Source organism: Manacus candei, unplaced genomic scaffold, assembly GCF_025592945.1.
Source record: "Manacus candei isolate 608988 ecotype Guabito, Panama unplaced genomic scaffold, ASM2559294v1 h1tg000043l, whole genome shotgun sequence".
In the NCBI taxonomy this organism is placed as follows: domain Eukaryota; kingdom Metazoa; phylum Chordata; class Aves; order Passeriformes; family Pipridae; genus Manacus; species Manacus candei.
The window spans coordinates 16,161,369-16,184,174 of record NW_026138091.1 but is presented as its reverse complement, the minus strand read 5'-3'; the positions used below and the strand labels follow the sequence as shown (position 1 = coordinate 16,184,174).

The 22,806-nt window shown below is 38.8% G+C and overlaps 1 protein-coding gene across 3 annotated transcripts in view; it reads right to left on the bottom strand.

Annotated features, from left to right (window-relative positions):
• The window catches only part of CFTR (CF transmembrane conductance regulator), a 219,361-nt gene extending 197,252 nt beyond the window's left edge, over positions 1-22,109 (bottom strand). For all 3 annotated transcript variants that reach the window (XR_007905881.1, XM_051795404.1, XM_051795405.1), the window contains exons 1-6: positions 21,912-22,109; positions 9,341-9,451; positions 8,000-8,111; positions 2,983-3,198; positions 1,979-2,068; positions 452-615 (exon numbers count right to left, since the gene is read on the bottom strand). Coding sequence is in view for 2 of the 3 variants with exons in the window: in XM_051795404.1 (XP_051651364.1) it covers positions 452-615; positions 1,979-2,068; positions 2,983-3,198; positions 8,000-8,111; positions 9,341-9,451; positions 21,912-21,964 (746 nt within the window). In the remaining variant the exon portion in view is untranslated. The remainder of the gene's footprint in view (positions 1-451; positions 616-1,978; positions 2,069-2,982; positions 3,199-7,999; positions 8,112-9,340; positions 9,452-21,911) is intronic.
• Between the last annotated feature and the right edge of the window lie 697 nt (positions 22,110-22,806).

Sequence of the window (22,806 nt, the reverse complement as noted above, 5' to 3'; positions counted from 1 at the left end):
AAGGCAGAAGGTCAGTCTTCCTCTTTTTCATACTGTATAGTTAGCTTGTATCTCATTATATCTTATGAAAACACCTTCCATATATGCCTCTGCTTAAAATTTTTACTTTAACAGAATTATTAAGAATAATGTAAAAAGAACTATTAGAAATCCAGAAATTGCTTTACAAAGGCAAAAATACATACTCTAAAAAGAATAAATCAAGTCACTAACAAGGAGTTTTAATTGTAAAAATTCTAAATTTAATTCCAACACTATTTACTGCTTTTCATTTTGTTAAGTCTAGACACCTGCTGCTAAATAGGTGAAGGTTTGTCTGTAACTTTCCCAACACAGAAAACACTCTCTGACTTAAGGTCATAACCAGAGACCTTTAATCAAGTGGTATAACTTCTTAAAACCAATTTATTCCAGGAAAATATATTGAAATACTTTAAAACAGTCTTGTCACCTGTATTTTATCATCATTTGTCCCAGCCAGGCTTGGAATAAGGCCAGGACAACTAGAAAAGCCAGTCCAGAAAATGCAGAAGCTTTTAGCATATCCCAGAGCAGTCCCATCAGCAGTGCCACTTGTAATGGTGCAATCCATACAAAATGAGCCAGAGCAAGACCCTATGGAAGGCCACAGCAGAAAATAATAATAATATAAGTTACAGATGTGTTCTGAAAACCATATGAAAAAGAAGAAGCTATTAAAGTGACACTTTTAAAAATGTAGTGAAGAATGGTACAAATATTTCCAGTAGTAAAACAAGTTTATAAAGGAGGATTTGTGATCCTGAGCACATAGCATTCTGGGTGTTAATTATTATGACAATGCAGCAATAAATACACATTCCGCACCTAAACTTTGATTTTTCTAAGGCAAAGTTCAGTGTGCAATTGTCTCTTTGTTACATATATGCACAAGGAAAAATCAGAGCTTTGTAAAAGTAAACAGAATTTGGTATCAATGCTGGCTTTTTTAACCACTATAAGATGAGAAAAACACACATAAGAATCTTCTGAGAGTGCATTAATCTGATATAGAAGGCAAATATTACTTTGGTGAAGAGATGACTGTTGCATGAACACAACTAATTCAATACAGTTTGCTGCCTACTTCAGTCACATTCCTGTACATTCAAATTTTGGACTGAGTCCTGTGGTTAGACTGCACAGGGGTTTGTGTTAGTGCAGCTACACTGCTGCAATGATAGACCATTTGTCTCAACTTATTCAGTGCTAGCTGACATTGCTCTACATAGGAATACATTGCTTGAAGCAAATACACCCTGCAGTCCCAGCCTTGACTCTACAGTCTCTCTGACTTTGCGTCTTTAATGGGAAGCAAACTTTATAGTTCCAATGGGCCAATTAAACACACATTATGAATAGAATTTCATGGAGCTTCCAGTTCTGAAAGGCATTAGCAGGAATTTATCTCTATGTCTTTAACAAAAGAGAAGTTTTACAGGAGACTCTGTAAGTATTGCCTAAGACAGATATGTTGGGAATGACTCCTAACTCCTAACACAGTCTTACATCAACAAGCACTTTTAGGACAGTGAGTAACAGTAGCATCATGAAGTTGAACCTCATCGCTTGTTCAATGGTAGGAACAGACTGAATCACTTTAGTAAAAACATACAGGAAATAGGATGGAAGGGTTGAACCAGCAAGTTCTGACTTCTATGAAACCAATGTAAACATGGAGGTTTCCTGGCAGGTTCTCACCCGACTGCAAAACAACCATGTTTTTATGATATAAGTGGGTTTTAGATTTCCTCTACTAATCAGCATAGGAGATAAAGGATGTCATAAGTATCAGAATGAGCATTTCCATGACCACGTGCCAATGCATTTCCTTAAGACAGGGAGCACTCTGTTGCAGTTCATCATTTATGCTCCTTCTTTCCTTAATATTTGTCATGAATAGCTTGAAGTATTGCATTTGTATTTGATGGTTCACCAGGTGAATTAACTAATGACACACCTCATCAAATTTGTTCAGATTGTTGGAAAGAAGGCTGACCAATTGTCCAGTACTTATTTTATCTAGAACTCTGCTTGACAGTTTTAAGATCTGTAAAAGAAAACAAAACAATAGAAAAGTGGTCATCTAACTCATCCCCATAAAACAGAATAAATACAGATAAAAATGGTAAACAACGGCACAGTAGTATAAATAATAACCCACTTATCTGTTTATGCTATGAAGAAAGTCTCATTAAACTTGTTATTTATGTCACTTGAATTCAATATAGCCATTAAATTGCTTTACAAATATTGATTTATTGACTTAGTCCTTGCTTTCTATTGAATATTTTATATATATAGATATATATGCAAATACAAGTTTTAATTAAGCATGCATGCTGTGTGCTGTTGTGCATCCTCAAAAATCTCCTGCTGTGCCCCTCCTGACAAATATTTTGGAAGATGCTTTCACAGTGAGCTTTATACTAGAACAACTAACATGTTTGTTTAAATTAGCTGCTTTTGGCATTGGTAAAACCAAATACCTTTTTAAATCTTTTTATGTGTGACTGTGTAATGCGCCAGTATCTCTTGATTCTTCATGCTATAGAGATCTCACACAGTATCATTCAAACTCAATCCCTTCAATGCTATATTTATTGCTGAAAATATTCACCTCTAATTCTCTTTTGAAGATATTCTTTGGCCACCAGCTTGTTATTCTTCCTTTGCAATATACATGTATAACAGGAGCACAGTGGTAGAACAATTAAGGCATCTCACCACATATCCAGCAAGTCTGAACTCACACAGAGGCTGAGTTCAGCCAAACCAGCTGTAGACGAGTATTTAGTTCTTTGGATTGGGAAATGGAGAGCTGTCAGAAATTGATGTTAGCCACATTATTCTTCTATGTGCTTTGTTTACCTTAACAAAGCTATCAATCTTTCAACAAACTAGTCTAAAAGTTATGCAGGCTATAAACAGAGGTTTGGCTTAGAGTATAAATGAAACAATTACCTTTTTATAAATCAAGCTAAACATAGCTATCCTCATTTGCATTCCAATATGATGAAGACCAAATATAGCAGGGTGTATAAGTAGTGTTCTCACAAGGAAGAGAAGGCACAAGCCAATACCCAGGTAGTAGGCTATGGATCTTTCATCAGAATTATCTGGATCATAGGAAGCTATTATTCTTCCCAGCAGAAGGGGTTGCACAGATTTGGTGACTTCCTGCAGATAGAAAGGAGAAGAATAATTTTGGTCAACAGTTTGTTCATTTTTTTCAAAATGGCTAACATCTTAATTTCAAGTCCTACCAGATGAGATTTACAGCTTAATATCTTAAATAAAGAAGTCAGGCCTGTTCGCTGTTCAAAACAAAGAAAATTGCAGTAATTACACATGAGAACACACAACTCACTGCTGTCTAAATCCATGATGCTCCTGAACTCCACCAAAACAAATCTAGATTGTAAATTTTATTTGATCATTTCTACAAAAGCGACAACTGAGATTAGCTTCCACATTTACTTTACAGAGTTATAATGGATTAGCCATATCATATGACTGAATCCAGTTTATCAGGCTGGATCTCTGTTTTGGCCCCTAGGGAATGGTTTACACTGCACTTTACTGGACTTAGAGGACACAGGAAGACTCAGAAATGAACACCACCAGAACAACACAATGAGGATACAGCTAAAACCAAAAGTAAATGGAAATAGCTACAGAATAAAAATATAAATAATTGGATTATCCTCCTCAACAGCTCTAGACACTGCATCCAGGTTTGTAACAAAAGCAGGATGAGAGGGAGTAAAAAGTAGTGGAGGCAAGTTTAACAAAAATCACACAAAGAAACCCATCCCTCCTGCTCTGGAAGCCCCAGCACTTCCCCAGTCCTTTCCCAAGAACTGCACTGTTTGTGCTGTGGTCTAACACTTTGCTTCATCTTCTGCATGAGCTTCAGAAGGATATGAAGCATGTATGTGCTCTTTTGCTTCACTGTTATGTTCAATGTAAAAATACTTAGTGTTATGAACTTTTATGCTTGTCTCCTTATCCTTCTTTCTGTTGTGTTGCAGCAGAAAGCATCTGATACTTCCAAAGTAACAAGACACCACTGAATTCTTTTTTATACAGTTGTGTTAAATTCTGCCAAAAATTTACTAGACTGCCTTCCAGCTGAAAACTACACAGACCACTGTCCAGAGACTCACAGAGAAGTGAACTGGTGAAGTTTAGCTGTAATTAATGTTCTGCTGTGATAGATAGATTGGGAAAATTCCCTTTAATTTTTTTTCCTTCTCCTTTGGGTTCCTTTTGTTCTCTTATATGAAAGCAATCCCAAATACTTCTACAACCTGTAGCGTAAACCCTTTTGATTGGTACTGTTGGTGGAGCTGATATTCATCATTCACTTTTTCCACAGAAGAGGTGAAATTTTACATCTTAAACAGCATGCCTGTGCTAAGAGCTACCTTTCCCAAATTAAATACCACTCTGTCCCAATACAAATGCAGTAAATCTGGAGCCAGCTTTGACAAAGACTTCAGTGTTATTAGTAGGCAAAGGGAGGAGTGTTTATTAAAACACACATGACCCAAGCAGCTGTGCTTAGACCATATGCATCCCAAAGCATCAAACCAAGACTCCCCAAAACTCACAGAATACAAAACATTCACCTCTCAAGGACAATGCAGTACAGAGATTCCAAGATAAGCTTTTCTATATAGGCTTAAAATAGCAAGATTTTTTTTTTGTATTTACTTTTATTCCAGTAAAAATGCCATGTTCTGCTGCTGTGTTTGTTGTGACTATAAAGGTATTGCATACATTCCTAGCTTGCTGGAAAAAAAAGGTGATTTACAGACTAAGTGTAAAATAGTGGCTGGCACCAAGCCAACTCATATGCGATCTCATGGGGCATAAAAATCCTCTGGTTTACAATGGACATTTATCAACTTACTTACCAAAGATATTATCTAGTCTACATATAAATCAAAGCAGAACTACCTGGTTTTCATTTTTCCTCTTGTAAACTTGAAATAATCTACTGATGTAAATACAGGTAAACCAATAAGAACAACCTCCCTAAAAAAACAAATGGGATTTGTGCACCTAACAGAAAATTCACTTTTTAAGAGTCATTTTTTGCCATCTCCTGTCCTTACTCTTCCCTCTGCATTCATCATAGGTCACTGAGAAACTCAGAAATGTCCCCCTCACAGAAATCTTAATGAAAAGAGTGAAGATCTGAAGAGAAATGAGAGTATGACACAGGATACCATGCTAATCTGACCTGGTATGATTACTCTTACACAATAAGGACTTTTTTGTTACGTGTATCCCCCATATGTTCAAACACTCTGCATTTGAAGACAATAATGCACATCTCTGCTTTGGCATCTGCCCAAGAAGTGCTTCTGGATTTTCATATCCCTCCCTGACTCCTCACTCACACCCGTGACCCATATGCAGGAACTTCAGGAAATCCTCATTAGGGTCCTTTGGGATATGATACTAATACCACTTCTAAGTTAATGTTAGCAGCTGCTGTGCTTGAGTGGAAATAAACATTTTATGGGGATGAATATAAGACAAAAGTAGAAGTAGAATCAAACTAATCCTCACAGCAAAGTACCTATTTGATTAGTAGGTATCAAGCTAAAAAGAAAGATTTTTGTTTCACCAGCATAACACCTTTTCTTTAAATTGCAAGACTCGTCTTCTGATGGGGTGAAGCATGGAAGCTGTTTCAAACAACAGGGGAGCAGATATATTAAGTGCAGTAACTCAATGTGCCTAACATAACACTATTTATGAGGAAGAGTCGTAGTACTCTAGGGGGCCAGAGCACAAGTGTCCACCCTGCGATAACATCATCACCTGTGGTGCGTTAGGGGAAAGGGAGAGACAGAAAAAAAGCTAGACCTAATGAGAGCAAAGCTGTCATGCCAGTTGCAATGACAACTACACAAACAACAGGGATGTCAGCAGAGTTTAAACTACACTCCAAGAAAGGTGTCGTGAAGACGGCTCAGAGATTAGACAAGAGAGGATCTGAAAGGAAAATGAAGTTCAAAGAACATACAACTTGGTTACATCTATGCCAATACGGCACAACATCCTGTCCCCATTCAAATTGATGGCAAAGCTCCCATTAATTTCCGCAAGCAGGGTCTGAAAAGAACACCAGCAGCTTTAGGAGCAAGTTTTTTCTCTTATAATTCCTCTTTCAAGAAAATTAAGCAGCTTTCAATGAAACGAAGACTAATGATAATAGAATCAAGAATTTAAACTGAATTAATCCTTCCGTATTCATTGTGAAAGGGGTAGATTTTTTAACTAGGTGTTTAATTGCACATATCTATAATTTCTTAAAGAAATAAAAAAAAAGTCCACAACCAACAAAAAATATGACTCAAATATCCTGCAGTCTTATTCTGTCTCCACCTGCTCTAAAACCACACTCCATTAAAATTGTCCATATGGAGAAATCAACCCTGCACAATGACATGTATGCATACTCACACACATGATCTATACTTTGGGAAAGAGTGCTATCCTCAAGACTGCCTGCAAAAGCCCTCAGACACTGCTTAACTTCTAACATGAATGCATTACTGCAAAAGCTTTGGCTGGTAAACTCTGCAGAAACAGCTATTATAGTGTACGGTAAGCTATTTGGAGAACAGTTTTGTTGTGGTTTTTTTTTTTTTTTAAATCTATCATGAATAAGGAGTTGCTGGCTTGGTAAGAAAAAAATTTTAAAACTACAGGCAGTTATGAGATCACAGAAGCACATAAAAGACATGATTGAGCAAAGGTCCACAAATAAAGGGTCTCATGCCAGAGAAGAATTGACAAAAAAAGGTGAAAGAGGATAGAAAGAAGGGTTATTATGCAAGATGCCCTGTCCTAGAGGGTGAACTACTCTATCTGGACAAAGACAACTTAGTGTCCGGTACCTAAAGGGTATCCCCTGATACTGTGCTAACTTTTGCATTCAGCAAAGGATGAAGACTCTCCATAGCCCTCCTTTTGCTGCCAAAGTATTTATAGAAACTTTTTTTGTTGTCTTTAACTGCAGTGGCCAAATTCAGTTCCAGTTTGGCTTTGGCCCTTCTATTTTTCTCCCTACATAACCTCACAACATCCTTTTAATCTCCACAAGCTACCTGCCCCTCCTTACAGAAGTGATATGTTCTCTTTTTTACTATTAAATCAAAGAAACTTGACAATAACATGGATATTTAATGTGCATATTGGTTAATTGCAATGTTCAGATTTACAGTCTGGCTATACAACACACCTAGTGAGACACCATTGGTAATAAATTATTTTCACAGCCCCTAACCCCAGTAACAGGATTGTCAAACCAACAGGTGGCATTTGGTAAGTCAGGTTAATCCTACCTAATGTGTTCAAAAGGTGATAAACATAATCAGTTCAGACTTTTACATCAATTTCCTGATCACACACTTTGGAGCACTGACAGTACCAAGATTCTATGATACAATTTCACATAGTTGTTTACACAGAATTGTTACCACTGATGAAGACAACTTGTTTATTGCATACGTAAACCTCAATAAAGCATTTAACTATGAATGTGTGTGCTAGACACTTTGAAAAAATTGACTGAATCGTGTAAAATTGCATGGTCATTTGTTTCAAAGTAAGGTAGAAAATTCTTTAGAATCTTCTTAAAAACCATAACATGAGAAAACAAGTACTTTAGTTCAGCAGTGATACAAAAATTCAGGTGCTCTACCTGTACTTGGAGAAGCATATGCCAGCATTAGAAACATTTTAAAATTAATAATATGAATGTTTAAAAGATATTATCAGAAAATATTTTTTTAATGAAAGCCCGTGAGTATATCTCTATATTTATAACCTTTGTAATCAATCCACAGAGTAAAGATCTGTAGCTATTGAATGGGCTCTGTATTAACTTAGCAGTCTCTAAGACTTGAGTCTACTTATGGAACATTAAAAGTTCACTGAAAAGGAGAACAAACCTTACCCCTAAATACAACATTATTCCATAGAACATAAATTTCCAGAAAAAGCATCGTCGAAGAGCATTAATAAGTTTGGGTTTCTTCTTTGAAGTTGCCAGCTCTCTGTCCCACTCTCTGAAAAGGAACCAAAAAAACAAGTTGTGAGAGCAAATACATGGGTGTATGAGTCTGACATACTTCAATTTACCCAACTATATCCAAGGAGATTTAGCTAAGGTGGCTAATGAAAGAAAGCTTTGCAGAGACCACAAAGACCTGGCCTTCATTGATCAATAAAAGTTCAAACCTAGTTCAGCCATGTATTTGGCAGTTTTAAATACTTGGTCATCCATCACCCTGCAGGGAATTAATTCATTAAAAGGTTACATTGTATGTTTTAAAGAAACCTGCTGTACTTAAAACCAAAGCACAATAATAGGCAAATAAATGTTTTGGAACTCTTCCAGTCTGCAAAAAAGAAAGCACCAACAAAGCATCAAAAATGTGACTTTTCTACTGCACAGCACTATTTTTAACTCATGTTGCTGGGACAATAACTTTCTGTTGAATAATAAATTGCTGATCAGAAGTAATGATGCTCAGAGAGCAGAGTCAAAATTAAGCTCACATTAAAGTACTCCTGAGAATTTCCTTAGCTAACTCTTTTCTCCATTTTGCAACAGAATATTAAATAACCAAAATATTCCATTTATAAACTATCAAAATGCTTTAAGCATACCAATGTTCTCAACATATTCCACCAGTTTTGAATACTTATGCTAAACTGCAACTAAGTTTAATTGGATTGGCACTATGCAGACATGAGCTGCCCCAGAACACCAGGGAAACCTACACCAGAAGCTGGGGGAGAGAGAATGCATTTAGGCACTTGTACTGTAAGACTTAGTCACAAGTGCAGCATAGTTTCTGAGTTAGAACCCACTGAAATAGGGTAAAGAAGAGTGGAAGCCTAAATGAGGAAAGTCGGGGTATGATTTCTGCAGAAACACTTAGTCTTTCAACAGTGGTATCAAAGAAAAATAAGAATGTTATTTAGTTGAAGAAAAAATAAACCAAGATTTTACAAGGTTATTTTGTGAAGAAAGAACAGCAGAAAGGGGAACTAACATTGAAACTGTGAGTCTAGCCTCTTCTCATCAATGGACAGCTGTCACGGGTAGCTGTGTATAGTAATTTAGAGCGTCTAGGTGGTACATCTCCACCCGGGGTCCCAGTCATCTCCAAAGTACAACTGTGTGCAACCAACTTGCACCCAATGTTACTTAAACAGGTCATCCAACAGCTTTTTTATGAAAATTGCAGTGTGATTCCTGAAACAAACTTATTTCATGAATCTTTCTTACCTTTCTAGTTTTTCAGAAAGATTATCAGCAGAGTCTGCAGAAGGGATTTGATAAATATCTGACAGCTCCAAACGTCGTCTGTAACCCTTTTTCAAAATTGGTTTTGTCCATCTAAGCAGAAATAAAAATAAAAATTAAAAAAAAAAATCACCAGTTTCTGAGGTTAATGCTGGAGCTGCTTTGTCTCACACTTAATATTCTGTTCACAGTATTCAAGTATGTCTACGTGCACATGCACACACATATACACACATACATGACATAATACAGTGCAGCTCTGTATTATATTTACAAAACTATATTACAAATATAAAATTAAAAGAAGAATAGTGAAACTTGCATTTTATAAGTTTTGGGGTGGAATCACAGCCCAAACTTCCTACTGATTCAGTAGCAGACAAATGAACAAGGGATTGAGATCTTTGTACTGTATTTTCAAATATGCTATGTGTTATGTCCATATAAATGAATAATACATCAGAACTATTACTAAACTGAATGTGTAGGTTTCATTCCTATCTACTCCGCTCTCATGAGACCCCACCTGGAGTACTTTGGATAGCCCTGAGGTCCTCAGCACAGGAAGGACATGAACCTGCTGGAGCGAATCCAGAGGAGGCCACAAAGATGATTAGAGGAATGGAGCACCTCTCCAAGAAAGAAAGCCTGATAGAATTGGGATTATTCAACCTGGAGAAGGCTGTGGGAAGATTTTATAGTAGCCTTCTTGCACCTAAAGGAGGCCTAGAAAAGAGCTGGAGAGGGACTTTTTACATGTAGTGATAGGACAAGGTGGAATGGCTTTAAACAGAGAGTAGGTTTAGATTAGGCATTAGGAAGAAACTGTTTACTGTGAGAGTGGCCAGACACTGGAACAGGCTGCCCAGAGAAGCTGTGAATGTCCCATTCCTGAAAGTGTTCAAGGTCAAGTTGGATGGGGCTTTGAGCAATCTGGTCTAGTGGAAGGTGTTCCTATCCATGGCAGGGGGGTTGGAACTAAATAATCTTTAAGGTCCTTTCCAACCCAAACCATTCTATGATTCTATAGGGGTTCCTTTGACACCCTACATTGCAGTATGCACTTAACAACAAAGAAGGTTTCCTCATAAGATTTTTATTGTGTCCATCATATGTACACATTTCACATTTGTTTTTTCAAATGTCATGTTAAGAAATTTAATACCGATTTAAAGATCATGCGGAATTAAAAATTTAATACCAATTTAAGGAGAATACTAAATTAAAACAAAGCAGAAAAAGTCACTCTGTAGAAAAAAACTTTAGAAGCCTTGACTAATTTTATAAAACAATTCAGCTTTGGAAAGGCCTATTAATCCCCAAGTGCCAACTTGTACAAATTGTGTAGCAGATTCTGTTTGGAAATCTTTTTGAAAGGAAAGGACTAAAACAAAACATAAACAAGGATCTGTAAGAATTAATGGTCTATTTTGAAACTACTCAAGTTTCTGCTTTACTGCCATTGATAAAAAATATTTCTTTAAAAAAGTGAAATGCCTGCAGGAAAAGTAGTTTGTGGTTGATTGTTGTCATGCTTCCATATGTACATAGTTTATAAAAAAACCCATATGATTTATGATTATGATAAAAGTTCTGCAAAACCTCAGTCATTTCAAAATTTGCTTTGTCTTTATAAAAAAGAGTTAAAAATGGCAAAAGAAATGCAATAATGTTTCCCACAGTCACTTAGAAAATACAAACAGCTTATTGGATATGAGTACCTATATACCCGTAAGAACATATGTAAGACATACAAAGTAATCCACATTCTCAATTGCAGCCTCTGAATTTGCAAAGAAGTGGATACAAAGGTAAAAGAAAATCATTAAACACTACACAAGTGCAAAAAGACCTTAGCACAACAGTCAGACTGTGTGCAACTCTGTGCATGCACTTGTACACTCTAACATTTACTTTAATGAAATTATTAACTGCATAAGCACTAGTCTATAATCCCCATAATTCAGTAAGGCACAAAGATATTTCCCAAGTGCACAGTTACATCACACCCACTGCAAAGAGAAGGTGTTCTAATAAACTAGAAGATTTTCCTTAATTTCTGTAGTAACACTATGGTTTCAGATTAATCCCATGGCTTTTAGCTCAACCTTTGACACCCCTGTAGCTGAGAAATAAAACACGATTCAGGGTACATTTCAAGAACACAGCTAGGAGAATCCACTTCAGAGAATCATTGGTAAAGCATCTATAAATTTTACTTCTACTGGAAACAGAAGCCAATGTTTTCAGGGATGTAATAAGATGGATTAGAAGAAAACCTTTGAATTTAAAGTAACTGTTGCGTTAAAGTCTTTCATGGCCACTGTAAATGATAAATCAGGTATTGATTTGTATTTTTTCAGGTCCTGATGAGAAAGAATAAGCTGCTATTGGCTTTGTGTACATCTTGTAGAGAATTGGCCAACCCTTGTCCTTCAGGAACAGAAACTCTTGTAGACTGCCTTCACCAAAAGTTCTGTATATGCAGATATTCTGGCAATGATAGAATGAATACAAGTTATGGGATACAAAACGACTACTGGAGCTAATGCAAGTAAGTAACAGTGCTTCCTAAGCAACTTTAATTCTCAATACCATAGCTAGGTAATAACCTTGCTGAGCTTGTTAATAATGCTTTGAGACTGCAATAAGCAATTCCCAACTTGATAAAAGATAAATGCTTTACAATTTCAGACTTTGTATGTTTTGGGAAAACATTTTCAATTGCACTGTTTCCCTCCACACATTTGATTTTATTTATAGTTTTGATTAGCACCTACCCTGGCATTTTGCCACTGCCTGAAGTAACAAAATGTGACTGCATGTAGAGCAGAGTGGCTGTATTAGCATTCAGGGAAGGCAGCATGCTTAGCAGATCTACTGTAGCCTAGAAATGTCTCGTTTTACTCTGTCCTTCACTAGGTGCACTTATCATTGCCACTGAAATTATGTGGTCCCAAAACCACCTTCCTCTCCCAAGTCTTCGGTACAGACCAAAGAGTGCCGTCCTCATCCTCATCTCACTTCTCATCAGGGTAGCTGCACCTATGGTGAATAAACGCCTCCAGCCAGCTAAAGGAGCAGTGTTGACACCTTCCCTGGGGACCTGCTAGTCTCTAGCCAGGTTCTTACTGCAGGCTGCTGGCAGGGTTTGCACAGAGAGGTTCATCTCCCAGCTGCCCTGGCTTTGCTCAGAAGTCCCACCCTAACTAGATCTGGCCAATTTGTGCACTGTGCCAAGTGGCTTCAGGTTGGAGTGGTAATCGTGGGAGGAGTTGGTCTGACACGTGATGTTTGTCTCAAAGTAGATTTTCAACAGCTGCTTGCATTGTGCTGTCAAGAACCGTGGGAGACAGTATGTATTTTATTAAAAGGAATATACTAGATCTAAAATACTTAAATATTTCATAAAACCAATCTTTTTTCCAGGTTCCAGTAGCATTCAGATTGCCATTATGATCCAGTTTTGTTGCAAAGTTTTGAAATGCAAAATGACTACAGATCTATTTAAACTGACAATATAATCTCTAGTTATGCATGTTTTTTTAATACCAGGTGACACAGCTCAGTCAGAGTTTGTCAACAAATATGCCTTTTCTATTTTTGGGCTGAATGGAAACAATTTGTCAGCGTAATGCTGGGTTTTTTCTTGTGGTTGCTGAGAATGAGAATTTTCTTGTGAAAAGAAGTGAGCAAGAGGAAAGGGAAACAGATTGCCTTTACAGCATTATGTTAGCAAATACCACTGGATTACTGGCTGGCATTTAATGAACTCTTTTACAGAAAAACCTGTAGAGCTGTCAGTTTTGCCACTAACTAGGAATGTTATTATGGGTACACACACATGAAACCCAGCAGGGGACAAGTTTCAAGGATGTACAATAGAAAAGAAGAAGAGAAGGAAAACAAGTTCCACCTCTATTATTTACTGCCTGTAGCAAAAAATACTTTACAAGTTTGATATGTAAATATCAAATTCCTAACATATTGTTTAGTAGATTTCTATTGACCATTTCTTTGTCATTCACCTTAGCAATACGTAACAGATTTCTTACTACAGCTATTGCTTTCTCGAGCATGTTCAGACTCATCCCATTCAAGCAATTTGTATCTATAGGACAGATGTCTTTGGCTTTCCAGAGAGTATTAACACAGACAACTTGTCAATAGGATTTGACTCTCCCTTAAGGCTGCTTTGCATCTCCCTGAGGAGAGAATGAGCCTCTGTGTTGCTAAGCCAACTCCCCAGATCTTCCTCCCAGCCCCAGGAATACCCTAGCTCCATCAGGCTCTTCAAATCAAAAAGCACAGGGCATTGAGACAGTGACAGAACAGTGGGGCTAAGCTATCTAAGACCTGCAAAACAGAGCAGCTCTCCTCTAAGGGTCACTGATCAAATTGGTACCATTTCAACGGGTGTCCTGTGCACAACACAGCAACATCTACTGAGCAGCACAAAGGCGGCCATGGTTTCACTCCCATTTACCTGTGCACAATATAATTAGGCATAGTGCCTGCAGCTCCTAAGGAACTGGACCTAAATCTCAATGGAGAGGACAAGAAATGTGCCTCTGGCTTTATCTATCCTTCCTCCTAACAGTTAAGGGGAGGTGGAGCAGGGAACATAAACAAGCCATTATTATGATGCTTTGGAGCCTAAGTTTTACAAGGTGTTTGTAAAGCCATGAATTTCTAGCAACTGCAGGAAAAGGCTGAGGTACCATGTAGATCTCAGACATTCCCAAAGGGTCAAACCAGACCAGACTCTGTCAGAGGCTTTGCACTTCCCTTCTCTCCCAAAAGATACGCATCACTGGCAGCAGCAAATTATTAATTGTTTACTTTATACTGGAGGTCAGCTCTACTACATTCAAAACTCTTTCTCCAGAACAGTGTCTGTACCACCAGCTGTCTTCTCTGAGCATCCTGCAATGCAACTGTAAAGGGTGATCTGGGTGATCCTTGCTAACAGATGGGACAAGTCAGTGCATCCATGGAGCACAAGCGCCAGGCACCACAGCCTTATTCCTGCTACTTGGTTACCCTCAACAGTGTAGGGTTGCAGTTATTTTGTTTTGAACAGTGACCTACTGAAATAGCATGTCAAATATTTTGAGAACTATATTAAGACTTTAGCATTTTCTCCTTTAAAAACAAACAAATGCAACACAGCTTAATATTTAAATATAATAATTGCAGGACTTCAACAATGGAAGGTAAACGCAGACTCGACTGATTTCTGCTTTTTTGTTGTTTTCCCCCAGATCAAAAAAATTAAGATTTTAATTTCTTCACTAATAAACAATTTCTCCCCATAAGGTGTTATTTGACATGGAAAGTATTTAGCTGCAGTGTTATCGACTCTGTCACTAGCTGTGAGTAGCACCATTTTAAGAATAATCAATGTTCTGCTGAAACCCCAGGATTTCAATAGCAAATCTTAATTAGGATTACTCCATGGCAATTCCTGGGGAAGGCTTGCTTTTTCTGCCCAGTTTTTTGTGAAGTGACACTTATTCAAACTATCTTATCTGTAAATGCTTTTTAGCAGAAATTCAATACTTTTTCCTTACAATTATGAAGGCAGTCATAATATTTCAGTTTGCAGAAGTACTGAGAGCCATTTTTGAGCAAAAACAAAACACATTAGGGGTTAAGTTGTTCAAGATTGAAGAACAGAATACATTAATTATATTAAAATCTGTCAATTCTTTAGATATTAAAGTGTAAGATATGCTTCAAATATTTCTTTAGCAAAGCTAGCAAAATAACATAGTGGTGATGATCTGCTATGAACAGGGTTTGCAAGGCTGTTTCAGCATATACTTACAGTTAGACTAGCTAGGAGAAGATGTTTCTTCATCTTCACTTTTTTGCTCCATTATATATCCCATAGCAAGAAAAAGAGAGAGATTACTTTCTCCCATTCTTTGAAAGAACAAGGAACCTTACAGAAAGTTTGCGTCAGCAAAATTGTTGCAGAGCAGTGCTATTCATGATTTAACTGAATTTTAAAATCTCCCAGATGTATCACTAATGTGATAGCAACAAATTTCATCCAATTTCACTCTTCACTGTCTTAACCATGCATTTTTTAGAAACATTTCATAATAAAATAACATACAGTTGCACATCAGCTGCCCTTTTCAAACATGTAGTTTGTTCCAAGCCCAAAGACTATTAAGTGGTCAGGTATAAACACCTTCACAAACACGTGAACACATTTGTAATTTATTTTATTTTTATTTTAATACCAAGTATCAAAAATATAAAGTGCCATTACAGTAATACGGAATTAATCCTGAGTTAGGTGCTGCTTCTCTTATTACTTGCTCTTCGCCATTTTCTCTGTGTCCTGGGATTTGATGCTGCTACTCCTCAGCATGATCCTTGCAAGTTAATGAGAAAATGCTTCATATCTTTTGATTTTCAAAACAGTCTTGGGCTTTCAGTACAGCAACACTGTGGGGGCTTAGTGATTTTGTTTTCTTTGTATTTATTACTGCCAGAGAAATAAAAGTATTCCAGAATTTACAGATTAACCTTAAACTGAGTTAAGGTGAAACCAGTTAAAGTGAGATATCAGACTGAGTCCAATACAACAAAGGTTCACATCCTTTATTTTAAAAGTTGAAAAAAAAATTTAAAAAAGATAAATATCAACATTAAAACATGGGAATACACCTGAAACCAATTACCTTTCCCAGCTGTCACTTAGGATTTTCTCCTAAGGCACAATCTTGCCCATGGAGTCAAGATTTTAGTATTGTAGCAGGCCACCCCAAGCACTGCCTTTCAGGATCATTCCCCGCTCCTGCCTACCCTCTCCTGAAGGAAGAATGCTTAGCCATATCTGACAGGCAGGAGGATTCTGGTTTCAACGGAAGAACAATGCTATTTCAAAGTATGTCTCAAATGCCTACTTATTCTCTTCTAATTTGGGGAGCTTCATGACAGCACAGCCTTGGTTCAGCTACTTGTTAACTGAAAAAGCTCATGCTGATCCTTTTGCTTTTATGAGAGGAAATAATATCTAAACAGCCTCCCAGCTCTTGCTCATCTCACCCAGGCATACCCCCACTCTCATGGAAGGCAGTTGAACTGCATCTACAAGTTCACACGGCAAAATCTGGCACTGTGTTTCACTGAAGTCTTATATACTAGTTTAATTTGAGCTTTAACTTACTTTAGAGGCCATAACGTGACATGTTATGACCCAGATATCAACTTGGCACCCTTCTGCCTCCACAACCACTATACCTACACATATATGCTGTAAAGCTGGAGAGGGGGGCATAGGAAAAAAAAAAACCAAGACAACAGCAACCTGTAGAAGTCTTCTGCAACTAGTCACACTGTGATAAGTCACACTATTCTCACTACTTTTAAAATCAGCATATCCAGTAATGTAGATATTCAGAGACTAAGATTCTTCAGTATGAAAGAGGTGATAATTGTTCACTTTAGAAATATTCTGAAATAACTTTGTCACATGAGAAATACACTTGTGCAATTAAAGTGCTGGACAGGAGATCTCACACAGATTGCACTGATGCCACCACATGCTCCCAGGACAAGTCACAATCATTGTACATCCCACTTTCTTCTCTACAGAACTAAAAAGGAAACTTCTTTTTAGCTCATCCTTTGTACTTCAAGATCTTTGAAACAGACTTCCTTATCAAATATTTTCCAGTGCTTAGTACAGTGGACTTCAAATTTCTTTGAAGAAATACACAAATTTCTTTGCATTATAGAGGCTACTAAATCTGCATTTAGAAGCCTCTATAATACAGGTAATAAAACTACAATCCATGTCATTGCTTACAGTATTTAAAAAAAAAAAATCAAGGATTTGGATGGAGTATTTTCTATACCACAAAATCAAACAAGCATGTAGAGAATAACAAGGTACAGACAGGTCTGCAAATCTTTCAAATGCTTGATAATTAATTCTATCAAGTTATTAAGTCTTCCTCCTGCAGGAGGAAAAGACTCTTTAAATATATTTCAGAAACTCAGATGCAACTTGATACAGACATCTGTGCTTTAGAGTTATAAAGCAGCCAAAGAAGGTCCCTGTTCTATGCAGGGTTTGCATTTCTGCTCGTTAAACCAAAGATGCAGTATCAGGCTGCGCCAAGGATACAATTGAGCCTTATTGCTAGAGAAGGTATTCCTCTGACTGAAATGACTTCAAGTTTAGGATACTAGGCATCCTTTCTCCAGTTCACTTCAAGTTTCATTTTTTACCTTGGAAATAGTAATAGAAATCAAATTTTCAAAAAGAGTCCAAAACTTGCACACACATCTTTGAACCACCTGGGGGCTGACTTTCAGAAGCACTGAAGGAGCACATGCAATTTGAAGGAGCACACAAGGACCACTTGTGGCAACAGGCAAATGATCAAGCAGCCTCACAGGGTAATATTCTGTGCTGCATCTGCATCTGCATCTGCTTGGTTATCACTAACAGACAGGATTTATGATTACCTAGGATCAGTGAAAGGCAGCTCCTTGGGGCTAGACACATAAAGGGCCTTAAGAATATACTATAGGAAATTTACCTTGTAGAAGGGTCTATGCTGACTGCCCAGCAACTGGGCCACAACACTGTGCAATTCAGTCTACCTACTCATAGTTGCCAGTGTACACAGAGGCTCCCTACTCAGAGGAGAGGTGAGCAAAATGCTACAGCTAGGTATTGATAGGGGATGCTCCAAATATATGTTGGTTGGGACAATTTCTAGACACCTGCCCTCCAGAGTGAAATTTGTAGACATGAATTAGGCCTTCAAGCTTCTTATACAACCTCTGGGGTTTTTAGGAACATAAGACAGTTTGTGTTTGTAATCAATACAGTAAACCCCAAACTTCTCAAGGAAAACTCATAAATCCTTCTCTGTTCAGGAATCAAAATCCCAAGTAACCTCTTGGTATAAAATTCTAAGATACACAATTCAAGAATAGAGCAGGGACTGCCTAGGGCAGGTCTGGCTTTAGTTTCCTTCTCTGAAGGGATTCAGTTTAATTCTCATGAGAATGTCTTTTCAAACCAGAAACTATCTTGGCCAAGACACTCTCAACCTTGCAATTATGACTGAATTAAGCTACAAAGAATGATAGAATAACATGACTGTAGCCTATGGGCTAGGTACTTTCAAGACTTAAGTCTTGGATTCTGTTATCCACCTTAAGGGGTATTAAAAGACTTCATAAGAAGTGGTCTCAAACCAGAAATCAGGACTCACAAACAAGTTCCTTACCCAGCAGACTACAGAATCACTCTTGCTTATACACTTTAAAAAGAGTAGCTGAGCTAGAGATAGAAAACTAAAACACCTTCACCACCAAACACAGGTAACAATTGGTCATACTTCCTAGAAGAGGGAAGGTATAGAATTGAATGCCTTTTCCTACCCCTCCTGGCACATATAGGGCAAAAAAAGGACTCCAACATTTATCCCTTACAGGCTAAATTGTTCTAGGAACCACTGGACAGCTGTATAAAAAGGCAGCAGATTTATTTCTCTCTGGTTTGGAAAGAAAGAAGCAACTAGAGCAGGCCTGATTGACTGAATCCATGAGAAGACTTGACACAAAATCTGGCTTACTTTGTATTTCTCATTTGTATTCAATAATGAATCAGGCACTAACATACTAGGTCCAGCCAAGAGTTGTCATATTTGGTATGTACAAAAGCAAAAGTATATGCTTAAAGAGTTAGACAGGAGCACAAGGATTACTTTTTGAGGACCTGTTGTTTAGCATCTAAAGTTGCATGTAAAAAAAAATAAAATCAGAATTATCCCATAGTTGCAGCCATTCTGAAACTCTAGTAATAACTCCATGTGTGGCTTCTCAGATAAAAATTGATTACTTAACAATATTTCCTGATCTCAGTTAATCTTCAATAAAAACTGTGTGATTGCAAAGTACTCTGACATCGTTTGCAACAAAAGGTATGGCCTTGACCCTGCAGAACTCCAAAACTACAAAAGAAAGCAAGTCATGGTTATAAAGACAAAAGTTAAGCTTCACAATGAATCTGAAGCTAAGCATATGATGTCTGACTATTTCTGCATAAAACTGTTTTCTTTAAACAAGGTAAAAAGTTGCAATGCACAGGAAAATAATGTCTTGCGTGCAGTTGGGATCAAAAGTGATCAAAGTACAAGGAAAATAAAACAGAACACGAAAGAAACCCTGAAACTCCAAACACTTAGTATGTAGTTTTTTCCAAGTGTCATCGTAATGGAAGATCTCAAACCACTTGTCTTCACACCTCATTTCTTACCCACCAAAGCTCAGTTTTTAAACAAAAATTGTTTAAAATTTTGGATGAAAGTTAATTCCTAATTTTGAATACTTTCTATCACGACCACTCCAAGCAATTATCCTTTTTTTGCTCCAGTAGTATCACTAATCTTGGAAACAACATAAAAAGATAAGATTTTCTTTAAGATACTACTCCTTGTATACAAAGAGTTTCTCATTTTTTTGGCATAAAGAATGAAGAAAAAAAGATATAAACAATATTGAAACATGTCTAAATTATTCAGTTATGAGCAAGGAGCTCAATTCTGACTAGAACACATTTAAAAAATCTCTCCAGCCTGAACAGAATACATTATGAAGCAATAAAACCTTGCCAATATGTTTACACATCTGTAGCTCATAGTGGCTCATATAATATTAAATAATAATAACAACTAACACTTTAAAACCACTTCTGCTAACATGATCTTCAACTTACCACATTATACTCAGATTGGTACTTCACACATAATTGCTTAACAGCCTCCTATAAAAGTTACTTCACTGAAACATTCTGTCATATACTTGAAAGCAATTATTTCATCATCAATGGAAAAAGCAATCTTTTTCCATACATCTTTTTTCCATTTCTCTGGTCTAGTCAATATTCATCATAAACACCTCCTTAATTTTATATACTTTATAATTATCACTTTGGTTACAGTCATCCGACTGATAGCCGGCACAATATAATGCATCATGCATGATAAGCATGATTAAAACACTATTTAATTGACTTAAAGATTATGATTTTAAAAGACTAGCTCAGGTCTGAAGATGGTTAGTTATGCACTTAATGAGCTTTATCTTATTGGGTTTTTTTCTTCATACCTTCAGCATCACGGGTTCTAGGCCAATACTACTCTGATGGAAGTTTTACAAACAAATAAAATTAAATAGAACAAGTGGCTCTTTGAGCAATTAAATTAATATGCAGACTTATTTTCTACAGATTCTTGTCATACTTGACAGGAGAACTGATTGAAGTAACTTTTATTGAGAATTTCTAAAGGCTTACACTCCAATTATCCACCCTCCCTGGCTCTAACAGCATTTGACAGCAAGTATGGCTTCTTTCCCGCTGCAGCATCACTGGAGAACATCTCTAGGATCCTCACGTTTACCTGGATGTTTGTAACACTTTAGGAACAGGTTATATATGGAATCCTTATCTACTATCACATCTGGCTAAAATGAGGTGAGGTGAGGTGGGGTGAGGTGAGGTGGGGTGGGGCAGCACGGCGGGGGGGGAGAAAGGCAAACAGAGTGATTCATACAGACTCCCTTCCCTTAAGAAATTTCAAAAAAGGTACAGACCAACCTGCTGAAAGCTATATCAAAAGGATTAAAAAGTGAGCTAAAAGCTCCTAGTTGCTCAGGCAGAGACCTAGTGCCAATGTTACGATTTTACACCATGTGCTCCCATTTCCGTCACCATGCTCACATCTTACACAAGATTTCCTCCCTTCCTTCCCTGGCATGCAAAAGATCCTCCAGTAACGAAAGGGGGACCCAGCACCCTGGCAAAACCAGTGGCATGTGGGCCAATGCCAGATAGATTATTTGCTCTCTCAAGTTCACAGTGTCATTTCTAGCAATGTCATGTAAAATGTGTTCAGGCTTCCATATTGTCTTACAAAGTACATTTTGCCCCGGCATTGGTATTGGTTCCTTCTCTTTTTATTAGAAGTTTTGAGAAAGAGAAGGCAGTAGGAAGTGTGCTTGTCAGAGAACATTTTCAAGGCTTACAAGGAACTCCTCCCAGTAAGATTGTATGTTATACTCGCACACTGAGCAAATGCTAAACACTTAAAAAGCCAAACAGAAGGAATTCTTGCTCTGAGAGCATTTCCCCTCTGCTCCCCATCACCCCAGTGTTCTCAAAGTTTACAGTGAAATAACAGATTAACTAGTTGAGCAATTTACCAAAGGTTGCTCAAATTATGCCATAAATTCATCTGTCCAGGTCCAGCGACAGTTTATGACACCTGACAGTCAGAGCCCATTCCTGGTGCTAAAATCCCAGCAACAACAAAAAAAAGAGTGATCTCATCAATAAGCGAGACTCCCACCGTTCTCCCCACAGAGCTTTCCAGAATTAATTGGCGCCCAGCGCTCAGCTCCCCTCTCCGCCGGGCGGGTCGGGCGCGGGGCGCGGAGCCCCCTCGGAGCCGCGCCGCTGGTGCCCGGCCCGCTGCCCCCGCCCGCACGTGTCCCGCCGCGCCGGGGCTCCCACCTGAAGAAAAGTTTAGAGAAGATGTTCGCCTTCTCCAGAGGGGACCTCTGCATGGTGGCCGGAGCTGCGGTGCGGTGTGCGGGGACCGGAGGCAACCGCTAATTGCCGACGCCTCTCTCGCCCGCTCCGCTCCCACAGCTCTCCCACCTTATCCGCCTGGCCGCTCTGATGTCACCGCCCGCCTCCTGCCCCGGCCCCTCTCCCCGCCTATGCTTTGCCCCAGTTCAAAGGTGGGTGGGCAGGGGCCCCAGCCCGCGCTTTGCCGCCGCCGCTCCTCCCCCGCCGTGCCCGGCACCGCGCACCGGGCGCGCCCCGCGGCTGCCCCCGCACCCTTTCCCCTCCTCTCCTCCCCGGCTCCCCGGTGACTCTCGCCCAGCCCGTTACCTCCACCTGCCGACTCCGCTTCGCGAATTTCTCCACCCTGGGTCCTCAACCTCCTTCCAGTACTAAGCCCCTCGCCCGACCAGGGGCAGAGGGGGAGAAACCACCTTTCCAGACGGGCCTTCTGCCCTCGGTCCAGGGCAGGAGGAACAGCCCCCTCGGGGCACGGAGACCCCCTCGGGGCACGGAGACTCCCTGACCCTCCCGAGCGCGCAGGTCCTCACCGCAGAGCCTGCCCCAGCACACTGGCCGCCTGCTCGCACCCCCCGGAGACCCGTAGGAACTGAGTCCTTCTTTAGCGAGGTTTGGCCTTGGTGGGTACCGAGGGCCTGGGCCAGAAGTCCCCGCTCCCCGCCCCGGCTCTGTGCGCAGTCCCGCAGGGGAGCGCAGCGGCACAAGGGCTTGGGGCGGGCGGGCAGCTCAGGGGAGGGTGCACGGCAAGCGCGATCGTACCCACTTGAAAATACACTTGCTTCTGTTTTTCAAGTTTTCTGGCAGGCACAGCTACCTGAAT